At 66.0% G+C, this 22,845-nt stretch overlaps 1 protein-coding gene across 1 annotated transcript; it reads left to right on the top strand.

Annotated features, from left to right (window-relative positions):
* Positions 1 to 10,388: 10,388 nt before the first annotated feature.
* Positions 10,389 to 21,685, top strand: CTSB (cathepsin B). Its single transcript, XM_037526560.2, has 10 exons — positions 10,389 to 10,430; positions 17,358 to 17,508; positions 17,849 to 17,934; positions 18,340 to 18,454; positions 18,793 to 18,911; positions 19,311 to 19,396; positions 19,510 to 19,656; positions 19,816 to 19,932; positions 20,521 to 20,649; positions 20,967 to 21,685. Exons 2-10 carry the CDS (start codon positions 17,383 to 17,385, stop codon positions 21,062 to 21,064), a joined length of 1,023 nt encoding a protein of 340 aa, XP_037382457.1. The 5' UTR covers positions 10,389 to 10,430; positions 17,358 to 17,382; the 3' UTR covers positions 21,065 to 21,685.
* The last annotated feature ends 1,160 nt before the right edge of the window (positions 21,686 to 22,845 follow it).

Below are 22,845 nucleotides of genomic sequence, written 5' to 3'. Positions count from 1 at the left end.
GGTCAAAGCAAAGCAGATGGGCGCGCTGGCGGGGCCCGGGACTCTGGGGTCCCCAACTCTGGGGTCCAGAGCCCGGAGGCGGCAGCAGTGACGTCCTGGCGCCGGCCCAGGCAGGCAGCCCTCGGGGCCCCGGGCTCCCCTCTCTCTGCGCTTGGCAAAGCAGCTCTCTTCTCACACATGCTCCTTAAACAATCCTTTTTTTGTGGAATATAGAACCATAGTTCACTGTGATGTTGAATGTTTTGCTTCATGCAGTCAACAGTCATGTATTGATGGCTTGTGATAGTTTCCTCACACCCTCCCTTGACCCCCCAACTTCTCCCCCTCCCCCTCCCCCTCCCTCTCAACCTTAACAATGTCACTTCATTTATGAGTGTCCCCTAGTTTTTATAAATATTTTGCTTTGTCGAATTGTCTGCTTAGTAAACAGGCTTGTCCTCCTCATTCTGGCTTGCATTTTATTGCAAATGGCAACATTGTGTCTCTCTTCAGGGCTGAGTAATATTCCACCCTGGAGCCAGACCAGGTCTTCTTGAGTGAGTGCTCTATCCATGCCGCAGAGCTTCTTTCCTGCCCTCGCTATTGTGTTTTGCTTTTGCTATTAACTGGAAACGTTAACAGTTACTTGTGGACCCAGAGGCACCTGCAGCAGGAGCCTCTCTCCTCTCTCCACCTGGCATGTGTTGTGGGATGACAAACCTTGATGACTTGGAGAGGGGTCTCGAGACCAGACAGTGGCCACAGCCTCAGTCCATCTGCTTTAGGGAATAACAAACTTACTGTTTGGGCTTCTTGGGCCCTGGGGCTTGGCTGAGGGGCAAGTCTGGGTGGGATTTAGCCTGTGGGGGCACGCAAGCATGAGCCCTGAGGCACCCTATGCTGGAAGGGAGGGAGACAAGCAGGGAGCAGCAGGCACCTGTCCCCCTGGGACAGGCCCCAGGCGGGTGACTACCGGGAATCCAGGCCTGCTGGGAAAGAGGCTCAGGGATCAATAAAGCTGCAGGGTGGAGGGGTGGAGAGCCAGTTATTCTTAGCCTGGAGCCAGAGGGAGGGAGAGACTAAGTGGGAGGTATTTGGAGCAGAGGGCACCAGCACAAATCTCAAAGCGCTTAGTTGGGGGAACGTGAAAGCCCCACTTCCCCTATGGGGGCTGCTGCCTGTGCTTCCCCCCACCCCCAGGCTCACCCCGGCCCCTCCAGCCCTGTGGGGACGCCTGGCCCCTCCTCCAAACTTTGTTTCTGCTGTTGTTGGCTAGAAATATCTGCAGCTTTTGCTCCCCACATCCCTCCTGCTGTTGAAATTCCAGTCTTTCACAGCCCCTGGTTTCCTCTGCCTCCTCCTGGCACCCACAGCCGTACCTGTGCCATGTGCCGCAGGGGGGCCGGGGTGGGGGTGTGTGTGTGTGTAGTGTGGTGCTCCTGGCCCCAGCTCCCATACCCAGCCTCCTCACTGCTCCAACCTGGCCTGCAGAGCCCCTGTGCTGCCCCTGCTGTGGGCCCCTCTTGGACAGGCCCCTGGCTCCGAGCTCCCCCTGGCTCTGAGCCCCGTTTGCTGTCTGTTAAAAGGTCTCGTGGGGTCAAGGGAGGATGAAGTGCCCGGGAGCGCTTCGGCTGTAATGACAGGGTAGTTACTTGTTATGCACACGGAACTCCAAGCTAAATACCTGCCTTGGAAAACTCTGCGTCCTTTCCACCCTGCACCAGAGATAAGGGTTTGCTTCCAAGGCTGTCATTCAGCACTGAGCAGTCCTGGGCTCTTGGCCTCAGGGACTGTTCTGGAAATGCAAAGGCATTCCAGTCATCCTCTGAGTTCAAACCACAGGTCAGGCTTTCAGAAACCCATGAAATATTCAGGGCCTTCCAGTGGCCAATGCTTTCGTGACTAGTATTCTTACTCATTGTCATCCTGGGGGGGCAGGCATGGGGCTGCGTGACATCACCCCAATGCAGGCACAGGAGACGGCAGGGACTAAGAGAACAGTCAGAACATTAGACGTTGGAGCAAGACTCTTGCCTTTAGGAAAACGATTGGTAACCCCAGCGTTGCTGGAGGAAGTAAAAGTGGAGTCGGGGGCGGGGGTGGGGGGGGAGCTTTGGCCTGTCCCAGCAGGCTGCCTGCCCGGGGCTGGGTCCTTTCTGGAAGGCAGCTGTCAGGAAGCCAGCGGAGGGTCAGCTGCCCTGCCAGGATGACGTCACCAGCATCCCAAGTGCAGGAACTGAGAAACCGGCCCCTTGGCCGCTGGGCAGAGGCAGCATTGAGCGGGGGGTGGGTAGGCGGGGCAGAGAGCCACCTTCCAACGAGAGATTCCAAAATTGAGAGGCCTGAAGAGGCAGCGAGCACCCCAGCACCCCAAATGTCGCAGCACAAGCCACAGCTGGGGCTCCCTCACTGTGAAATGCCACTACCCTGCAAACTCTGATGGGACTTGGGGTGCCGTCCACAGCCTCCCCTTGTTGTAGAGCAACCCCGATGCAAAATGGGGTGCCTGACTGTGGGTCCTCACCCGCACACTTAAAAGGACTTATCAGGGAGCCTGCCAGCACTGCTGTGTGCCCCCAGCACTGGGCACAGACAGGACCCCCGATGGTGTGGGAGGGTGTCCGTTTCAGGATGGCCGACGCTTCCCCAGGGACTGTCACCCACGAGCAGTGATGCTGCGGCGGGTGCGCTGACGTAGGCAGGTGCATGCCTCGAAACCCCTGCACCCCCGAGCAGCCAACAGCCCATCCCGGAAGGCAAGAGGGGTGGGTGCAGCCCATTCTCTGCACGTTCTAGGAGGAGGGGACAATTTCTCAGAGACCATAGCCCAGGAACAGCACCTGAGGGCAGGTGTGCTGGCAGCGCCAGGCAGACGGCTCCTCACCTTTCTCCCTGCAGGAATGAGCTTTTCCTGTTAAAAGCTGAGAAAAATATCTACAACCCCTCCCCCCCCCCCCGAGAATTAACAACTCTCAAACCACAGAACATTCTAGAATTAGGAGGAAGAAGAAAGGCAAAAGTGGCCGTGGCTCTTAGTAACCAGCATCTAGAGGCCCATCCGTGGTTAGTAGCTTCCCTGTTAGGAGCCGATCGTGCAGCCCCCTCCCCACCCGAGCGCTGAAGTCCTAACCCCCAGGGTCAGGACAGGGGGTCTGTAGGGAAGGGCTCGGGATTTGGACACAGAGACACCAGGGGTGCTGATACAGAGGGAGGACCGCACGAGGCCACGGAGACATGAGGTCGGGGAGACGTGAGGTCACGGGCCTCCAGAGCTTGGGTTTCCAGACTCCGGGAGGAAATGGACGCCCTGGCCAGCGGCCCAGCCCCCCACGCCTGGGACACCTGGGCTCCCCACCCCACCCAGGGGCCCTCCCTCCCCGGCAGAGGAAGGGGCTCGGGGCTGTGGACTTGCCCTCCTCCCGGGAAGTGCACCGGCTCGGGGCGGGGCCCTGGGGCGCGGGTGCGGGACCTCCCCGCCACGTCGCTGGCAGAAGGGAGTCTTGATGGAAAATGCTCCAGGAGCCCGCAAGCCCGGCGGGACCCCAGTGCCCGCACCCGTCCTCACCAGCACCTGCCGCGTGGAGGGAGGTCAGAGGGCACCGAGACCCCCGCTCGCGCTGCTCCTGGACACCTGAGGAGACCCCCAGGGCCCCTGACGCCTCTTCAGAGGGGGAGTTGCTAAGGAGCCAGAGACGCAGGGGCGCAGCCAGCGTCCGCCGGGCGAAGGGCACCCAGCCCTGCCAGCTGGCTCCCGGCACCCCACTTCGCAGCCCACGCCGTGGCCCGAGCCCCGGGGCAGCACCCACGCGAGGACGGGGCCCCACGGTGCCCCAAGTGTGGAGGGCCCTGCGGGTGGGTGCCCGGGCCGCGGGCGGCCACCTCAGCGCCGGGCCGTGACTCAGCCCGTGGGCGCCCGGCCCACTCCGGGTGGCTCTGGCTGCCGCAGGTGTCGGTGTTATCTCTGGGCTCCGCCCCCCATTAAGGCTCCATCTCCATTATCTCTGCACCTCACCACCCCGCGCTGGGATTCCATTCCCGGGCTTCACCCCCAAGCGGAGTGACGAGGCCGGGCTCCGGGGTGAGTCACGGTTCGCGGGAAGAGCAGAACCCCGGCCGCCGCAGGCGCCATGGAGCTGACACAGGCTTCTCGTGGGGCGGCGCCCGCGGTGTGGGAGGCTTCGTGCCCCATGACCCAGGGGTGGGGAGCCGGGCACTTACTCCTGGTCCGAAGGCTCCGCACCCAGAGCTTCCAGCACAAGGGCGGCGGTGGGTGACCCAGCTCCAAGGAGCGGAAGGACTCGGCCCGCCTCCACTCTTGTTTCATCCACGACCCCGGGGGCCTGCACGCCCGCCCGCGCGGAGAAGCGGACCTCTGCACCCAGCCCGCTGACCACGTGCCCACCTCAGTCAGAAACGCCCCCGCAGACACGGCCAAAACCACATTTCACCAGCACCCTGGGGATCCCTTGGGACCGCCCAGGTGCCCATAAACACTTCCCATCGCATCCCTACACGGGAAGCAGGGCTGAGCTGTGCGATCCGGACACCCAGTCACTGCGCTTGTGCTGTGGACTGGGCCGTGTTGGGCTCCGTGACACGGCAGTGACCAGAGCAGACACAGTCCCAGCCTCCAGAAACTTCTGCCTGGGGACACACGTTAAACACACACTCGTACACCGGGCTGAGTCCGAGAACTGTGCTGGGAGCACGGAGAGTACGATGAGAGGCCTGCAGTGGACTGGGGGGGGTCTGGGAAGATCTCACTGGAACAGTGCTGCTGGGAAGTGAACAGCGACTAGGCCTCGGCCAGGTAAATAGGAGAGGACGGGCCAGCACACGCGAAGGCCCTGCGGGGAGGACGCGCTCGGCCTCCTGGGGGAGTCCAGTGTGGCTGTGGGCTGGGGGTGAAGGAGAGGCACGGGAGAGGCTGGGGGCAGAGCTCAGGCACAGCGGCATGGCCGCCGTCTGGATGTCAAGCTGAGAGGTGCAAGGTCGTGTTCACTCTTCAAGACCAAAAACAACGGCTTTATTTTTTTAAAGATTTTTTTTTATGTATGCATACAAGAACTGGGGTGCAGGCCAGAGGCGCGGGGGGTGAGAGGATGCACCAGAGACAGAGTGAGGAGCAGAACAGGGGGCTCTACTGAAATCCACTGCTGAGGGAGCAGCGGGGAGACGGGAGAGGTCTGGGGGTCGGGGCCGAGGGGGTCAGCTCCCCGCCACAGTGGCTGGCGATAGCTTCATAGCACTGAGACTTTCGCCCCTGCGTCACCAGGGAGGCCCAAAACAACAACTTGATCCTTCCATTAAAGAGGGATCTACAGATGATTTGGGCACGAAGGGTTTTCAGTGACTGCTCTGTTTGGAAAATAAGTGAGTTTCTTCCAGACCCTAGTTATATTTTGGCCCGAGCCAATATGTATGTTGACCATCGTACACCATATATTTTGATCATTTAATGGAGTTTACTATGTGCCAGAGACTTTAAATTCTTCAACAGGAAAGCCTACGGGGCACGGGCCTGAAGGCCGACCCGTCTGGAGGCCAAAGGTATCCCGCTGGAGAAACAGAGGTTGTGCTGAGTCCAGCTGGGCAAGAAAGGGAAAATATCACAGCCCGGCCCCCGTGATGGTTGCGTGAATGGAGGACAGTGATGAAGTTCTGGTTGTTGGTTTGGTCACCAAGTTCCGGCTGCTGGCGACAGCCGGGGGGCAGCTCGAGGACTGTCAGAGGAGGCGCGCCCGCCTCGGGCTTCTGTAGAGCAAGGTGAGAAGGTGACTTGCTTCGCTGGTGAAAATGTTGTAGAGCAACCCCGATACAAAACAGGGTGCCTGACTGTGGGTCCTCACCCGCGCGCTTTAAAGGACTTATCAATGCTCTACTGCAGGCCCAACTCCACCCTCAGGTCCCAGCCACCCTCCCTTGGTGGTGATGGGATTTGTCTTTCCCAATGTCTTGATGGCTTTGGTCTGGAGTGGGGGTGGGATCCACAAAGCCTGTATGGGATTAGCTCAGGACATCCTTTCCCCCTAACAAAAACACAGTACTGGATTTCCATACGCAAGAAAAAATCTTGTAACTGTCCTACATGTGGGACCATCACTGTCCCCCAAATTTAAAACAGCCCCCCTCCATGCTGCTGGGGGAATGCCGTGACTGTGAGGACAGTGGGTCCCAGAGCTGGGCTGTGCCCGAACCACCTCTGCCCTGGGGGCAGGGCCGGGGAGGAAGGTGGGCCTCGTGGAGGGAGCAAGGACCGAGGCGTCCCAGACCTCCATGTAGGGCCCCAAGGTTAAGGGAGAAAACAGATATTGTGACATGAATTATTTTCTCAAGAAAAAACTCCAAGGAAAAAAACCTCATGGTTCCTGCATGGATCCTTCACTGAGTCACTCACTGAGGGCCCCTGGGCTGGCGCTTGGATCAGCCGCGGAGGTCCTGGGGAGCAGAGGGCGCTCACTCACCCCCAAGCCAGGTGCCTCCAGGCAGACCCCCTGCAGGGGACAGGGCAGGAGCCAGCTGCTTGCCACGGAGGGGGTGAGGGGGAAACGTGGAGGAGGAAGGCGCAAAAGATGAAGAGGTTGTCCCGGGCCAAGGGCCAGCAGGGCCACCAAAGACTGCTGCTGAGATGGCGCTTTCAGCGCACACGCCATGAGGTCAGGCCCTCCCCCGTCCTCACCGCCTCTCCCCAGCCTCGCCGCCTCCAGGAGGCTCCGCTCAACTCCCTGAAGTTGAGCCTCAGATGTGTGCGGCTTCAAGCGTGAACGTGCATGTGTGTGGGCTGTTGCGATCAGAAAGAAATCTCAAGCCCAATCTCGCCACCCGCTGCTTCCCCTTTACCTGGGGATTTGCAAGCTCCAAAGGCCACGAAACTGAAAGACACCTAAGGCGGGGGGGGGGCCAGGCAAACCCACCAAGGGGTGCGAAGCGGCCACACGAGCAGCATGGGCCTCTGCCGGAGCCCCAGGTGTGCTGGGAGGCGGGCCCTGGCGCCCTCCTGCGCTGGTCTGGGGGCGCTGGCTGGGCCTGGCTTCCCGAACTGCTTCTGGCTCCGGGCTAGACCACAGGCCCAGCCACGCAGCCCCCGGCCTCCCACACGGCGCTCCCCTTGGTGGCGGGGCTCCCCCGCAGCCGGCCTGTGCAGAGCCAGGACCAGGACGGAGACCCCCGGGCAGAGGACAAGGCGGGGACAGAGCTGACCTTCAGGTGCCCCCGGATGGCCCAGCCTTCCTGCGCTTGTAAAATCCACCGGCTCCCCACCTGCCTCCGGGGCCCAGCCCTCCCCGCCCCACGCACACGAGGTGGTTAGCCACCGCAGTCACGGGCGCACAGGTAATTAGCCGTGGGATCCTCTCATCTGCGGAAGGAACCAGTAAGCAAACACGCCAGCTCCCCCACAGGCAGCCGCGGGGGGCCAGGGCTCTGACCCAAGACCTTTGTGGGGGGAAACAATCCAAGGGGAGAAGGTCTGGGAGTCTTCGGAGCCCAGCCGAGCAGAGGCCACCCCGGGGAGCCCCTCAACAAGGCAGCCCAGCGCCAGCCCCCAGGGCCCGGAGGGCCTCTGCGTCATGCTGGGGGAAGGGCGCCCGCCTTCTGGGGGGTGGGGCTGAGTGGGGCGGCGCCGGCAGGCTGGGGACCCTGCAGAGGGGAGCGACTGTCGGAGGGGGGCGGTGGCCCTCCCTGCCCCTCCGGGCTCTCTGTGTTTTAACAGCAGTTTCCTGAGGACAAGACGCCTCGGCCAGGAGAAAACCACTCTTCCCTTCCTGAAACCCCTCGCCTCCACCCGGCGCCCTGGGCCCCCAGGCAGGCGCCCCCAGGCAGAGTGTGCTGCGCAGGCGGCAGCCGTGACTGGCCGTTCTCTGGCCCCGGCCCGGCCTCCTGTCTTTGGCTACAGAGCCAGGCCCGGCTCCGCCGGGTTCAATCTGGGCTGTCTCGGAGCGAAGTGAAAGCTCCGGCGGCCCGTTCCCGGAGGGGCCCTCTCCGGAGCGCGTGACCGCTCAGTGCCTCGCCCGTCAGAGCCTGAAAGCAGCTTCCCATTTGGCAGGACGTGGGGGGTTACTTGGGGGGAACTTTACTGGGGACACGCTTACCGTTGATTTACGTGGGTTTGCCGGGCATTCCCAGGCCACCGCACTGGCTCCAGGACGCTCGTTGTTCCAGAAAGTCACCAGGCCGCGCACGGCCTCCGGGTCTCCCGCCTCCCTGCCCGGCCCGGCCCGGCCCGGCCGCCCCCGTCTCCACAGACGTGCCCACGCGGGACAGTTCACGGACACGGAACCATGAATTAGGTGGCCCGGGCGACCTGGCTGACGTCACTCGGCGTGAGGGTTTTCAACGTCACGATGTGGCGCTCGGGAGGGCGCCGCTGGCCGGCCGGGGTCGCGGGGCAGATCCGTCTACACACAGGGAGCTGGGGGAGGCGTGCGGGACCAGGGAGTTAGAAGTGGCTTGTTTCTGCCAGGGCTGCCTCCCCGCAGGGGGTGAGGAGAGGCTCTGCCCCATTAGGCAGATTACCTCATTAGCCGTAATCAAGAAATTCCACGCTGATTAGTTTAAAATTCCACTCTTGGGAGAGGTGAAAACTGCAATTAGGTTGGGTATTAATTAAGTTTGGGTTTGCTGACGTGGGGCTTAGCACAAGCGACTCCATCTTGGCCCTGCTGTGTCCTCAAACACGCTTTCTCCCGAGGACTGTTCTCTCCAGGTCCAGAGTGCGGGAAGCAGGCGGCGCCTGCCAGTTCAGGCCAACCCTGGACATGCTGAGGGGTGGCCCCCGCGCCCTCGCCGCTGCCCTGGCCGGGAACACCAACATTCTGCTGAGCCTTCAAGGCTTCTTCCTTCGTGCACGCACTCAGCTACCAGCCAGACGCTGTCCCCCGGGCTGTGCGGGAACACGCAGGCCAAACCCTTGTCCACGTGGAGCTCAAGGGCCAGCGAGGACACGAGCCGGGTCACATCGTGTGCTTTCGCCACGGGCGCTCCTGGCCAGGGAGGCCGAGCTCTGCTGTGACCAGCCCCTCCAGAGTCCGCAGCATGGAGGCAATGGCTGTGAGGCACTTAGCGGCTCGCTGGCTGGGAACAGGCAGGGGAGCCATCATGGGCGGGATCTCGGGCTCCGTTAGGGGGTTGAGATGATGGTCACTGGGCAGGGCCGCCCACCCCCACTGTCCCGAGTTCCCTCCACTCAGGAGCCTGCGGCCGTGGGCTCCCGCCCTAACTCCCTCCCCGGCAGGGGTCCAGGGTGCCCAGGGGCTGAGTGGCCGCTGGCCAGTCCGCAGGCCCGGCTGCGTCCATTACCAGGAGTACCTGGATAAACCACCAGGCTTCTGGGGCCTCTGGAGTAAGGGGGAGCGGGGGGCTCCTGGAGGGGCCGGGTCCAGCAGGGTGCTGCTGGGGGCTCAGGGGGCCTCTGGCCCCAGGGGCTTCCTGCTCGGAAACCAGGTTTCTGTCCCCACCCGCAGCTTGAGCGCCTCACGGGCCCCGCTCGGCTGGTTAGGCTGGAGCAGCTCGCGGAGGGCTCTGGGGGGCCTGGTGGCTGGACACCTGCTCTGGCAGTGATTGCTGTGGTAAAAGAAGGGGCAGCCTGTGACCCCCAACCAGGAGTCCTTGGGGACTTAAATCACTGGGTTCAGAAGGAGGGGGGTGTCTCCAGGAGGCTGGGGACCTTCAGGCCACCTGCAGCGCCCTCCTGCTCCCCACAATCCCCAAGCCCAAGGGTTAAGGGCGATGGGCTGGGGCTCCCAAGCTTAGGGGGGTCTTTTGGAGGTCGGGCCGGGTCACGGGGAGGGCAGGGAGCCAGGGAGGGGCTACCGGCCCGCAGGGGGAGAACTGGTGAGGGGGAGCCCACGGGGTAGCCCCGCACGCAGTGGGGGGCGGGGGGCTGGGGTTGAAGGTACAGGAGAAGCCGGACGAGGGGAACGCGGGCCTCAGGGCAGCCGGCTCTAGGGCGCAGGGAGACTCGGGGGCAGAGACAGGGGGCGGGCGGGGCGCGGGGGCCAGCCGGGGTGCGGGGGCGGGCCAGCGAGGTCCGCGGGGGCGGGCCAGCGAGGTCCGCGGGGGCGGGGCGGGGCGCGCGGGGGGCAGGCGGGGCGGGGCGCGCGGGGCGGGCGGGGCGGGCGGGGCGCGGGGCGGGGCGGGCGGGGCGCGGGGCGGGGCGGGCGGGGCGCGGGGCGGGGCGGGCGGGGCGCGCGGGGCGGGGCGGGGCGGGCGGGGCGCGGGGCGCGCGGGGCGGGGCGGGGCGCGCGGGGCGGGCGGGGCGCGCGGGGCGGGCGGGGCGGGCGGGGCGGCGGGGCGGGGCGCGGGGGGCGGGGCGGGGCGCGGGGGGGGCGGGGGCGGGGGGGGGGCGGGGCGGGGCGCGCGGGGCGGGGCGGGGCGCGCGGGCGGGCGGGGCGCGCGGTACTTAGGCGCGGGCGGCGCGGGGCTCGGGGCGCGGCGGGTGTCTGCGGAGCGCGGTGAGTGCGGCTGCGGGGCGCGCGGCGGCGGGGTGCGGGCCGGGGCCCCCGGGTCTCCCCGCGTTCGGGCCGGCGGGCCGGGGCGCGGCCTGCGGGAGGAGCGGGCGCCGCGACCTTGGGCGGCCGGGCCTGCGCCGTCCCCGGAGTCCCGGGAGCGCCGGGCCGGAAACGGGCCTGGAACTGGGTGGAGCCCCGGAGCGGGACGCGCGGAGGGGAGGGGGGTCCGCCGCGGCCCCCGGCCTGCCCCCCCTGCGCAGCGGGCCGCGCTCGCCGGCGGTGCTGCAGAGCCGCGCGGGGCGCCCCCCGGCACCCCCTGCTCGGCCCATGGCCCTGGGGACCGGGAGTCCGGGAGCCGCGGGGCTCGCAGGCCCGGGCGGGGAGGGGCCGGGCAGGCGCGAGCCGGGCTTGCCCGCCCCGGCACCAGGTGCCACAGGCCTGCGCCGGCCCCGCGGGCCTCTCGCGGGGCTCAGAGGGAGGCCTGGCTGTGTCACCTGGAAAACCTGATCCTCAGGTGCCGCCCCTGAGGCCAGCGCAGCCCGTGACTCAGGCGAGGGGGGCGCAGCGGCCAGGCTCCCCGGGCCGGCGCCCCCCTCGCGGCGCCTCCCCCCTGGAGGCCCTTCCCGGGCAGCGGCCCCGAGGAGGGGCCGCCCCACCCGGGAGGTTGACGGTGCCCCCGAGGAGGAGCCTCCTGGGCATCTGTCCCGCACGGGGTGCTGCCAGGCGCAGAGAGCCCCTGGGCCTGGGCGGCCGCAGGCGCCGACTCCTTCCCCGATGTGGGTCGGGTCAGGGTGCGGGGCGTGTTTTGGCCCAGGACAGGCTGCACCTGCTCTTCAGACCTGTTCCCAGCGCCCCCAGGCTCAGGGTCTTCCTCCCTGGTGCTGGAGTCAGGTGGGACGTCGCGTGGTAGGGGTGAGGCCATTCCGCGTGCCCCTCGGCCCTGAGGTGGAGGGGTGAGCACTTTGAGGGGAGCCTTGGCTATTGGGTGACTTTCTTAGATGTGGGAACAAGTGTGGCTGTGTCGGTGGCCCCATCCTTGCGAGAGAAGGACCGAAATACTTTAGGGATGAGGACTCAGCTCTGCCATCTGTTCTTGGCATAAAGAAAGTTCTAGAAGGATGAGGAGTTGAACTATACAAAGAGGGAATTTTTGTAGGATCCAAATTGGGGACTTTCACATGACTCAGCCCTGCGTGGCGCGGGCGGGCGGGCGGGCGGGCGGGCGGGGGGAGAGCCTGGGCTGCTGGAGGTGTCGCTCACCTGCTGCACCTGAGTCTCCCTGCAGCCGGGCCCTGCTCCCGCAGCCTCCTGGGAAAGCACGTGGGAGGTGGCTCCTGAGTCCAGCCTTGCTAGGGAGGGGCTTGCAAGGATCAAACGCTGTCATCTGTTTAAACTTTAACCAGCCCCATCTTTAGCCTCAGCCTGCACCCACTCCCTCTGCACAGCACCCCAAGTCTCAGGCCGCGGTGGGGTTAGCGGGCAGCAGGGATCTTGGCCTGCAGGTTCCTTCTGCTCCGCTCTCCCTCCTCACTGCTGGGGTGGGGCGGCCCCGCGGTGCTCTGGCCGAGTCATGGCCACCTCGCCCGCTCCCACTGCTGCGGAGCCGGGCGATGGCACTGCAGGCCCGAGTTCTCGCTGTGCACGTACAGCGTGTGGCTGCTGAGGGCCAGGCTGGCTCTTTCCTGTCACTGCCACTGGGTGCTTAGCGTGACTGCCCTGTGCCACGGAGGTGGGGGCCGGTCCCCTGCCAGGGCTCCCTGCTGCTGGCTCCCTCCCGCCCCTGAGGGGTCCCCAGCCTGTGCCCCAGCACCCACTGCCCTGGCTAGTTGGGGCCTGCGTTTCTTGCCATCTGATGGGTCTGGATGGCGCCTGCGTTTTCTTTTTCATGACTAGGAATTGCAACTTAATTGTCTGCCCCAGGAAGGCCTCTCTGTTGCTCCTGCTGGTGTCACATGGTCTGGTCTGAGCAGCTGGGGCTTGCCGGGCAGCTGGGGCTGTCCCCCTAGGTCTCTGCCCCCCCCCCCCCCCGGGACTATTTCCTAACGCCTGTGGGTGGGGACTGGCTGGCCGACTCTACTTGCAGGCGAGAAAGCTGAGGGTCCCCCTGGTTGTGACGTGGTCTCGGTCACCTGGCCCAGCCTCCCCCAGGCCTCCTGCCACGCCCCTTCCCCTCAGCTGTTCAGGCCTCTCCTCAGGCCTGCTTCCTCCTCACCTGCTGGGAAGCAGACGCCGCAGACAAGCCTGGGTTACTGTCTTGTGAGTGCTGGGCCAGGAGGGGGAAGAGGCCTTGGCCTGTTATCTGTCCAGACCAGGCCAGTCACTTCATCATCAAGATAAGGGGGCGCTACCCACAGGCTGGGGGGCAGACACCCAAGACAGCAAGCCGACACGTGAGAACTCCTAGACTTTCTGCCTGAGAGTCCCGGGGAGGCCGGGCTGCCCCCAACCCTCTGGCCTGCTGGCCTGACCTCGGGCAGGAGGTGTGCACAAGTCACCAGGCTTCCAGGTTTACGAAAGACCCGGGGGCGGTGCTGGTGCTCAGCCTGGCCGCCTCTCTGTCCACTTGGTCCTGCCGCTGCGCCGTCTGGGGCTGTGTCCTGGGGACAAAGCAGAGAGCGGCACTGCGGATTGGACTGCGGAAGAGACGGGCGTCTGAGGCCTTCCTTGTCTCCCCGGCCAGAATTTTTCCCAAATGAGGGTGTCCTTGTGAATAACAGGTGACCCAGCTGTCCCGGGGGCCTCCCTGCTGGCTGTGGGGGGGGTGCTGCGCCCCAGGCCATGCGGAGGGCACTTCGCAAGGGAGCCTCTCCTCAAGCCTCCAGCAGCCTGGGTAAGACTAGCATCTTGTTCCGGGCCCAGGACAACTGGGCACCGAGCCCGGGAGGCGAGGCCTTGCCGGAGCTGGCTTTGCGGCTGCCCAGGTTTCCCGTCACCCCATCCCCAGCTGGCGGGAGGGGGCATCCAGCCAGGACTGGCCTCGGGGAGCCGCGGTGTCCCTGCAACCACCAAACACTCGTGCCCTTCGCATCTCCAAGGACGAAAGCGGCTGCACAGAGGCCTGAGGGCCCGCAGCGCCTGGGTGGCACCGGGTTTCAAAGCTGAGTCGGGGTAGCGCCCCTGGCACCCCCCAACCCCCATCTTGTGTCTTAGCAGTAAGCAGCCGAGGGCCCTCGTGGGGCCACGGTCCCCAGCCGAAGGCGGCGCTCCTGTGGCAGCATGTGGGCTGCCCCGCCGTGGGCGGGGAGCTGGGCCCCGGGGCCTCTTGGGCAGGCTGGCTCTGCTGGCTCTGGGGGTGAGTCACGGGTCTGGACAGACGCGGCAGGTGGCGGGCACGGGGGACACACCTGTGAGTGCCGCGCGTGCGGGTGGGTGGCGCGTGCCCCTGCTTCTGGGGCGCCTACAAGGCTGGGCGCCTTTTCCACTCATGCTGCAGCCTCTGGGGGCCCAGCCCCGGGGAGTCCCCTGCCACAGACTCAGGTGCCCATCGGGGAGCAGCTCTGGAGGAGCCCTCTTTGTCTCGGTTCCCAGACCCCCGTGCTGCCCGCCCCCCTTGTTCTCTGCACTGTCAAGGCCCGGAGCAGAGGCCGGCGAGCGTGTCCGCGAGGAACGCGGGCTGACGCAGGAGACCCTCGCTGGGGTTCAGGCTGGAGAGGTTGGGTCTGCTCGGGCCCATCCGAGTGTGACTGAGGTCCTCCCTGTGTGCGGTGGCCCGGCCCCACCAGGCTGGGGGTGTCGAGGCCTGCGCTGCCCACACCGACCGCAGCCAGAGGCTGGTCAGGCTTTCAGGAGAGGCGCCTCTCCACCCGCGGTGCTGGCTGCCAGCCACGCCCTTCCTCGTGACCGGCTGCCGGAGGCCCTGTGGCCATGGGGAAGCTTTTTTCTTTCTTACCGTTTTTTGTTTTAAAAACGCGTGGAAGCAGCAGCCCCCTGGCATCACAAAGCTGCTGGATGCTCTGCAAAGTGCTTCTGGAAAGCGCAGGCCGGAACCTGCGGGGTGCCCTGGGGGTGGAGGTGAGGGCCTGCCCCTCTCCCTGCTCACCCAGCTCCTTCAGAGCCCTGGCTCCCCGGGCAGCTCTGGGGCACGGGGCGTGGGGGCGGGGTGCTGGTGGGTGCTCTGAGGACCACCTGCCCGCAGGCTCTGCTGATTGCGTTAAGGTTTTGGAGGGAAGAAATGGGCCTTGGGCTCGTCGTGCTGGCGGAGGGGCAGGGGCCGGTCCACGCAGGAAGTCCAGTGGACCTGGCCTGGGGGGACACCCGCCCCCTGCGCTGTGTGACCCCACCCCACCCCGGCCGCACTCAGGGGCTGGGCTGCCAGTATTCGTGCTTCTGAAACACTTCCTGTGCCTCTTCTGCTGATTCTGGGGAAGACACAGAATTAAGAAATGAAAGGGAAGTGCTGGCGGCGGGAGGGGAAGTGAGAGCCGGCTGCCAGCTTGCTGACGCCCCCGCCTCTGCTGTCAGGGTCTGTCCCCTCTCAGAGGAGAAATTTGACTTGGGGTTCTCGAGTCTCGGGGCCCTCCGGGTGGTTAGCTGAGGTTAAGGCTTCCGTTTTAATCCAGACCCTTCTCTGGGCTGTGGATATTGTGCACAGAGCCGGAGCGAACTGGAATTACTGGAGAGGGCAGGGGGCGTGCAGGTGGAGCCTGCCCAGGGAGAGCCCCTCCTGCTCCCTCCCCACTGTGTACAGGCCCCGCCCACGCCCACCCCACCCCACCCCAGCGCTGGGTGACAAGGGGAAGAGGTCGGTAGGAAACGTGGGGGGACCCGTGGAGCAAGGAAGGGGGTCTTCGAGGTCTCAGGGCTGGGGGACCGTGTGGGGGCTGATTCTGGGGAGGGGTGAGGACTCTGTGCTCTGCCACCACAGAACCCAGAGGTCTTGTTGGCAGGGGGGGCTTGCTGTGACCTCCCAGCCCAGCGGGGCTGGGCCCCGGGCCTGGGTCTCCTGCTGCGCACACGGGGCCCCAGCTGTCACCCTGGACAGCCACAGGGGGTGGAGGGCGCCTTGGGGCGGGGTGGTCAGCCAGCCCCCGCTCTTCACGGGAGGGCCTCCCCTTTCGGAAGCACGTTCAGACGCCAAGTGTGAGACAGGGTGTCGGTCAACGCTGAACCCGCTGCCCCCTCCCTGCCCAGGACGCGTCTGCCTGACGGTGGACGGCTGGGTCTTGGCGAGCTGGGCCCCGACGTGGTCTTGGCGGGCAGGTGAAGTGTTGGGGTGACAGTCTCTGGGGAGTCAGTGTTACAGGGCCAACCCCAATATAAAATGGGGTTGCCCGACTGGGTCCTCCCCGCGCGCTTAAAGGGCCTCCTGAATGCGAAACGGCGGCCACTCGCGAGGATGCCGAGAGGCTTATTCACAAGGGCAGGGAAAGCGGGGACGTGAGTAACTCAGGGAGAAAAAGAGGGGGATCGGTGCATAAATGCGTCCTGCCCGAGCTGGTGAAACCCTAGCAGGCCTCGTGGCCGGGCCCATGACCCGCTCGGCGCCCAAACCCAGAGCCTAGGTGCCTTCCTCCGCCCAGGTCGGCGCAGCCTTCCCTCGGGGGCTGCTGGGAGTTGCAGCTCCCCGCGCCGTGGGGTGGCGTCCACAAAGCCTGTGTGGAGTCGGCTCAGGACATCTTTCCCCCCATCGGAAGCCCCCTGGTGTCTGAGGAGTCTGGAGTGGGTTTGGGGCTATTACACAAGTTGTGCGTGGATTTGGGGGCTTGGGGTGTTCGGCAGCGTAGCTGGTGTCCTTCCTGAAAGAAGGGGAGCGGGGGCTGGACTCGTGCTCTTGTTCTGCACCAGGCCCCCCCCCCCCCCCCCCCCCCCCCCCCCCCCCGTTCACCGCTTAGCCGGCTGCGTGCTCAGGGCCTGGGGCTGACGGTTTGTCGCGTCTGGAGCCCGTCTGGGCCGGCTGCTGGTCAGCGGGGGCCGGCAGAGAGCCCAGGTTTGTGCCGGCGGCGGACCCCGTGGGCTGCCCGGCCGGCCCGGGCCTGGCTGGTCTGGGACAGGCACCTCGGCCGCCGGCGTGGCCTGCAGGAGCTGTCGCCCGACACCGACACCGGCCACTCGTGGCTCTTTCTGAGACGCACTGTCTGTCTGTCTGTTCGGGCTGCTTCTGTTCTCCTGATGACCCCCCAGTTTAAAAGGCGGGGCCTGCTGGGGAAAGGACAAAGGCGAAGAGCGGCCTGTGAGGTCACGGCAGGGGAGCGGCTGCTGCTCTGATTTTAGAGCCTTTGGACCCCAGGGGAGCAGGCGTAGGTGCCCCTGAGCCGGTGTCACCAGCTCGTCGCCCTTTTGTTTTAGAGGCTTTTGGGTGTCAGGTTGTTTCCATCGCCTCAGCCCCTCGCATCCTGCAGCGTCCAGTGTCGGCTGCTTAAACGCGCGTTTATCCTCCTCATGGCGCCTCTGGCCCTCCCTGGCAGGTCTGCTGCCCGCGGCTCGTGCTGGGACCCAGGCGAAGGACTCAGCTGCTTGCCCCGAACCGCTCTGGTGGAGCTGCACCTTCGCCGGGCCGCGGGCGTGGGCAGGCCGGGGCGTGCTCTCCTGACCCCACAGGCCAGGCTCCTCTGCGAGCTGGGGAGGCCGGAGCCGGGTGGGGCCAGGGTGATCTGGAGGGGCCTGTGCGGGCCCAGGGCACCTCCTGGGGTCTCTGTGATGAGGGTGTGACCCACTGTGACCTACCCCCGCCCCAAGGTCCCTCCTCCAACATCCTCACACGGGTAGGGTTTCAGCTTGGATTTGTGGGAGGCACATTCAAGCCACACCGTGGTCCTGTGTGTTGTGGGCCTCGCGCAAGAGGAAGCTGAGGCACAGGGAGACTGGCCGAGCCGGGGTGAGGGCCTGGGCCTCCTGCCTGAGGGGTTTCCTGGCCCCAGGGCGGCACTGCCCAGCAGGGCACCTGCGAGAGCCTAGGGAGGTGCCTCCTGACATCTGTCCCCACCTTTCCAGGTGAATCCAGGATCCAGACCCCAAAATGTGGCGACTCTTGGCGGCTCTCAGCTGCCTGCTGGTGCTGGCCGGCGCCCGGAGCCGGTCCGACTTCCAGCCCTTGTCGGATGAGCTGGTCAACTACGTGAACAAACGTAACACCACGTGGCAGGTGAGCTGTGGGGCCGCTCCTGGGGCCAGCTGTGCCCCTGCTCCCCGGGGAAGTGGCCGCAGCTGTGACCGCAGGACGTCTGTCCTGGCGCCAGCCCCCTCCCTGTGGGGGCGGTGAGGGCGTGTGTGATTGGGGTGTGCCCTGGCCTGGGACTGTGGGGCCAGGAGCGGGGAGGGAGCAGCCACTGCAGGCCTCAGTGGGTCTCCTGAGAGCACTGCGGCCTGTCCAAGCTGGTCCCCCGCGGGCCCTGCCTGCCACCCCACCCCCTGGGTCCCTGAGGCGGGTGGGCCCAGGCGTCCTTGGGCCCGCGTGGGTGACCGAGGGGCTGGGTCTCTTCCAGGCAGGACACAACTTCCGCAACGCGCACCTGAGCTATGTGAGGAAGCTGTGTGGCACCTTGCTGGGCGGGCCCAAGCTGCCCCAGAGGTGAGTGCCCCACTGCAGCCACCTGGGCCCTGCTGCTGCCACCGCCGTTGGGGCAGGGACCCAGGAGTCCAGTTCCGGGGAGAGCCCCAGACAAGCATCTGATTGTTCCAGAAAGGCCTGCAGTGCACGCTTGCCCCGGAGGCAGCTGTTGGGCGGCCGCCCGGGAGGATGGGCTGCACACAGTAGGGCCACAGTGCCGTGGGGAGCCTGGCCGGCGTTTGCAGTGGGGAAACAGACGACCTGGACCCTGAAGCAGCCCAGGAATTAGTCCAGCAGAACGGGGTTTTGCTTTACAAACTCCCGGGGCCTCCCTGCGTGTCCCTCACGCCTTCTAGCAGCCTTCTCAGGGGCTGGCCTTGGCTGGAGGGAGGTGAGATCTGTGTGTAATGAACCCCCCTCCCCCAGAGTGCAGCTCGCTGAGGACGTGGTTCTGCCCGAGAGCTTCGACGCCAGGGTACACTGGCCCAACTGCCCCACCATCGCCGAGATCCGCGACCAGGGATCCTGCGGGTCCTGCTGGGTGAGCCCTGTGCTGGGGGCGGGGGGGTTGCCTGGGGCCAGGACAGCTGGGGCCCGGCCAATCTGGGCTCCCTGTGGCTGTGAGTGGTGGGGACGAGTGGAGGGACAGGCCCGAGTGTGGCTTGTGAGGCCTGCTGGCCAGTCCCTCAGGTTTCAGCCTGACCCAGTTTCCCCACAAGCTTGCTTCTGAGTGTGGGGTGCGCGGCACTGGCGGCCAGTCTGCGAGGCCAGGGCCTGTGCCCAGCACGTGTCCAGGCGGAGGCTGGGCCCCTGGCCCACGCAGTGGGTCCAGTGAGGAGCTTCTGGGCAGCCTCCTCACGGGCGGCCTCCTCCCTGCAGGCCTTTGGGGCTGTGGAAGCCATTTCTGACCGGATCTGCATCCGCACCAACGGGCACGTGAACGTGGAGGTGTCCGCCGAGGACTTGCTGACCTGCTGCGGCGAGAAGTGCGGGGAGGGGTGAGTCCCGGGCACAGGGGTGCTTCCAGTGGGGTGAGGGCCTCCGCAGAGGCGGCCTGGGCCCAACAGCTGGCCTGGCCCAGCCCTGCTTTGTGGGAGGCTCCTGAGACCAGGTCCAGGCTAGGGCGGGTGGACCAGAGGGTCTCAGACCCGCACTTCCGTTTCTGGGGTTGGGTTTTGTCATCCTGGTCCCCGGTTCTTGCTGCGGCCGCACGTCAGGAATACTGGGAGGCTTCTTGCAGAGCCAGCCTCCCTGTGGGCCCCGGGGAGACCAATCTGGAAAGCACCGCCTGGGCCCTCGTGGGAGGGGTTCCCTGGGAGGAGCCTCGGGCTGCGGCTGGAGGCCCCCAGCCCGGGGTCGGGGAGGGCTGGGCAGCGGGTGAGCAGCTGTTTCCTTAGCTGCAACGGGGGCTTCCCCTCGGGAGCGTGGAACTTCTGGACCAATCAAGGCCTGGTGTCCGGGGGCCTCTACGAGTCCCACATAGGTGAGTGTCCGCCCGTGGCCCGGGCCCGCGTCTGAGTCGTGGGACGTGCGGCCCCGTGTGAGGGTGGAGGGCAGGAGCGCCCGGGCACCGGCTCACAGCCCCGCCTCGCCCAGGCTGCAGACCCTACTCCATCCCTCCCTGTGAGCACCACGTGAACGGCTCCCGGCCCCCCTGCTCGGGGGAGGGAGGCAGCACCCCCAAGTGCAGCAAGATCTGCGAGCCTGGCTACAGCCCCGCGTACAAAGAGGACAAGCACTTCGGTAAGCGCCGGGAGGGAGAGGGGAGAGCCGCGGGATGGAGAAGGGCCCTGAACTCGCCTCAGAGCTGGCTTGGGGGGAGGTAGTCCAGAATCCCCCCTGGGGCGCAGCCAGCCCGGAACCCCCGTGGCCCAGGGCGCGCCTCACCCCCTGCCCCCGCAGGCTGCAGCTCCTACGGCGTGCCCAGCAGCGAGAAGGAGATCATGGCCGAGATCTACAAGAACGGCCCGGTGGAGGCGGCCTTCTCCGTGTACGCGGACTTCCTGATGTACAAGTCCGGTGCGTGCCCACCCCAGGGGCGCGGCAGGGTCTCGGTCACCTGACTCCCGCCCCCCCACCCCCCGGCCAGCCGCTGTCCCCCGGCAGCCCCCATCACCCCCGGGCCCACCGTGGGGCCCGTGGTTCTCTGGCGTGGCAGGCCCTGGCGGAAGGAACAGGGCGCCCGCGGTGCGTCCCGCCCGAGAGCCGGCCGTGCCCCTCCTGACGGGCAGCCGCACTGACAGCCCAGAGCCCCAGCTCTTAAAACACAGTCAATTATGACAAAACGCCCCCCCCCATTGGAAAATGGGGTGATGGGACGCCTGGTGGGCCAGCCCCAGAGCCAGCGTCCCCCCACGCTGGCCTGCCCCTGCCCAGGATGTCCTGAGCCAGTGTGCACCCCTCCAGCCAGGTCCTGGCATGGACGCCGGCCCGAAGTACCTCACGACATCTGACACGAAATACTTCCCAAACGTGGGGGGCCCCTGGGGCCTCTGCTGGAACACTGGGGCTCCACAGAACCCTGTTGGAACATGAGCCTGGCCCCTTAGTGGCGGGGCAGCTGGGGGTGCGTGGCGGGGCTCCGTCTGAGTGGCTGTCACTTGGCAGGAGTGTACCAGCACGTCACCGGCGAGATGATGGGGGGCCACGCCGTCCGCATCCTGGGCTGGGGGGTGGAGAACAACACCCCCTACTGGCTGGTTGGCAACTCCTGGAACACGGACTGGGGCGACAACGGTGAGTGGCAGCACCTTGGTGCTGGGCAGGGGGTGCTGTGAGCCAGAGCAGGGGTGCCCGGCCTCTCTGCTCTCCCCACGCAGCACCGGGTGCTCCCGGGGCTCAGCTGTGATGGTTCCTCAGCCCCGGGGCGGACACGGCCTTGGCTTGCTGGTGAGGCGCCTCCTTGTGGCCCCAGGTGGCCGGGGTCCAGCGGAGGCAGCGCCCAGGCCCCGTGTCGCGGAGCTGGCCACCTGGTCCCCGGAAGCGCCCGAGCCCCTCGCTGACTGCGGTGCGGGGCTTTTGGGGCTGCGCTGAGGGCTCCCGCTCTTTTCCAGGCTTCTTTAAGATCCTCCGCGGCCAGGACCACTGCGGCATCGAGTCGGAGATCGTGGCCGGCATCCCGTGCACTGACCAGTACTGGAACCAGATCTGAGGGCCGCCTGTGCCGCCAGCCCCGGCTCCTTCCTCGCTCGCCACCGGGGCTGGGCCCTTGGGGGGGCTTCTATTCCTCGAGTTCACATACACGAACAACAGGCTTGCGACGGCCTGAAGGACTGAGCCAGACCTCGCGTCCACCCTTCGGGCTGTCTTCCGAGGACACGCAGCCGAGGCAGCCGCCTCCAGCCCGGGCTCGCGAGCCCCGCTGCTCCCAGAGCCGGGCCTCCCCGTAGACTAGACCAGGACCCGCGCCGCCCGCCCCCGGGAGCATGGCAGACGGGGCTTGGACAGTGGGGTTCAGAGGCAAGGAGAGCGGGGTCCCCGCAAGACAGCCCCCACGGCTCCGGCAGCGCCCGGCCCGCAGCTTCCAGCTCCGGAGCGGGAGCCGCCCTGGCCCGCGCTAGCCCTCTCCGGCCTCGTCCTTGAGCTTCGACTCCGCCGCGGCCGCGCTCCAGACGGCCCCCGCCAGGCCTCGGCTTCCCGCCCCCGGCACCGCCGTGGGCCTGGCGTGGGAGAAGCCAACTCTGAGAATCACTGCTTCGCCCTGTAATTCAGCCCGGGAGAGAATGTGCCAATAAAAGGTTTCTCGGCCGCCGCGGCGCCTCTGTCCGCGCGTGATCGCAGGGGCCCGTGCCGGGGCGGCGGCTAGTACCCTCCTTCCCCAAAGACCCGTCCTCGGGGGTCTGGGAGCCCTGGGGACAGCTTGCCTCGAGCCGGGGTTCAAAGGGAACCCCAGTTCTAACTTCTGCAGCCAGGGCCTCCGTCTCCATTCCCTGCCCGGCCCAGGCCGGTGCTCACTGCGCTCCGCGGGGTGGCGGTGGCGGGGCTTTGGGTTCCTGCTGTGGCTTTAGCTTTTACTTCGCCAGTTGGAAACTGTTCCTTGGTGGCCCTGAGTTCAGGTGTCCACACCTTGACCCTGGCTCCCACAGAGACCGACTCCTTAGTGATAAATGAGCAGTTTCTGGGCAAAAACCTAAAAGCTGAACCACCCCCATACCACGTGGAGGCAGGGAGCCTCCCTGGGGTCACGGACCTGGGGGTCCACAGTCAGGAGGGGGCTCAGACCTGGGCCATCCTTGCTAAGTCTCACAAAGGCTTTGTACACACAGTGTGCACCCCAACTTAAAGCCCTGCACTTGAGACAAGTCCCCAAGACATTAGTTTTGAAAACCAGTGGGGCCCACGAGAGAGAACTGAGAACCAGCCCCTTCTCAAGGGCCCAGACGCCCCGGCGCAGCACTGCCGTGCCCGGGGTCTGAAATACTCAGTGGCTCGTAGCAGCGCGTCATCACGGGCAGGCATCTGATTCACACCTGAGGAGCCTACGGGGTCCTTCCCGGGCCAGGCAAGCGCCACCTCCACACTCCCGCTGCAGCCTGCCGGGGCCTCCCAAGGGCGCTCTGATGTAGCCGGCACCCAGGAGATGCTCTTGACTCTTGACCCCAGAGCACCCTGTGTCCCTAGGCCTGGCTGGCACCACCAGTGCACAAGCACTTTCTGTGAAAGAGGCCTCTGCTTGTCCTGGGGCTTTCTCCGAGGGCAGGCCTCCAAGGGCAGCACACAACACACATCCGGGGGCCTACGGAGGGCTTCTCGGAACAAATGCAGATGGACACAAACCTTGAGCTCTGCCTCCTTACAGCTTGCTGGCATCTCCCAGGAGGGAGCTATATGCTTGTCCGAGCCCAGTCTTTCGTGGTTGCCACCCAGGGGGCCCCGAGATCGCCAGTCTCTGGTACCAGTGTGGTCCCACAAGACAGCACATGGCCCACCCAT

The sequence above is a fragment of the Talpa occidentalis genome, unplaced genomic scaffold (genome assembly GCF_014898055.3).
Source record: "Talpa occidentalis isolate TD23 unplaced genomic scaffold, MPIMG_talOcc4v2.1 talOcc4.4, whole genome shotgun sequence".
NCBI lineage: Eukaryota > Metazoa > Chordata > Mammalia > Eulipotyphla > Talpidae > Talpa > Talpa occidentalis.
Note: the sequence above shows the minus strand (reverse complement) of the source record. Positions and strands in the feature narration are given on the sequence as shown.

Bases quoted from the DNA above. Each gene is read 5' to 3' on its own strand.
- CTSB (XM_037526560.2), top strand. From the start codon at position 17,383: ATGTGGCGACTCTTGGCGGCTCTCAGCTGCCTGCTGGTGCTGGCCGGC. The intron at 17,935-18,339 runs GTGAGTGCCCCA...CCCCTCCCCCAG, and splicing joins GGGCCCAAGCTGCCCCAGAG to AGTGCAGCTCGCTGAGGACG. The intron at 18,912-19,310 runs GTGAGTCCCGGG...CTGTTTCCTTAG, and splicing joins GGCGAGAAGTGCGGGGAGGG to CTGCAACGGGGGCTTCCCCT.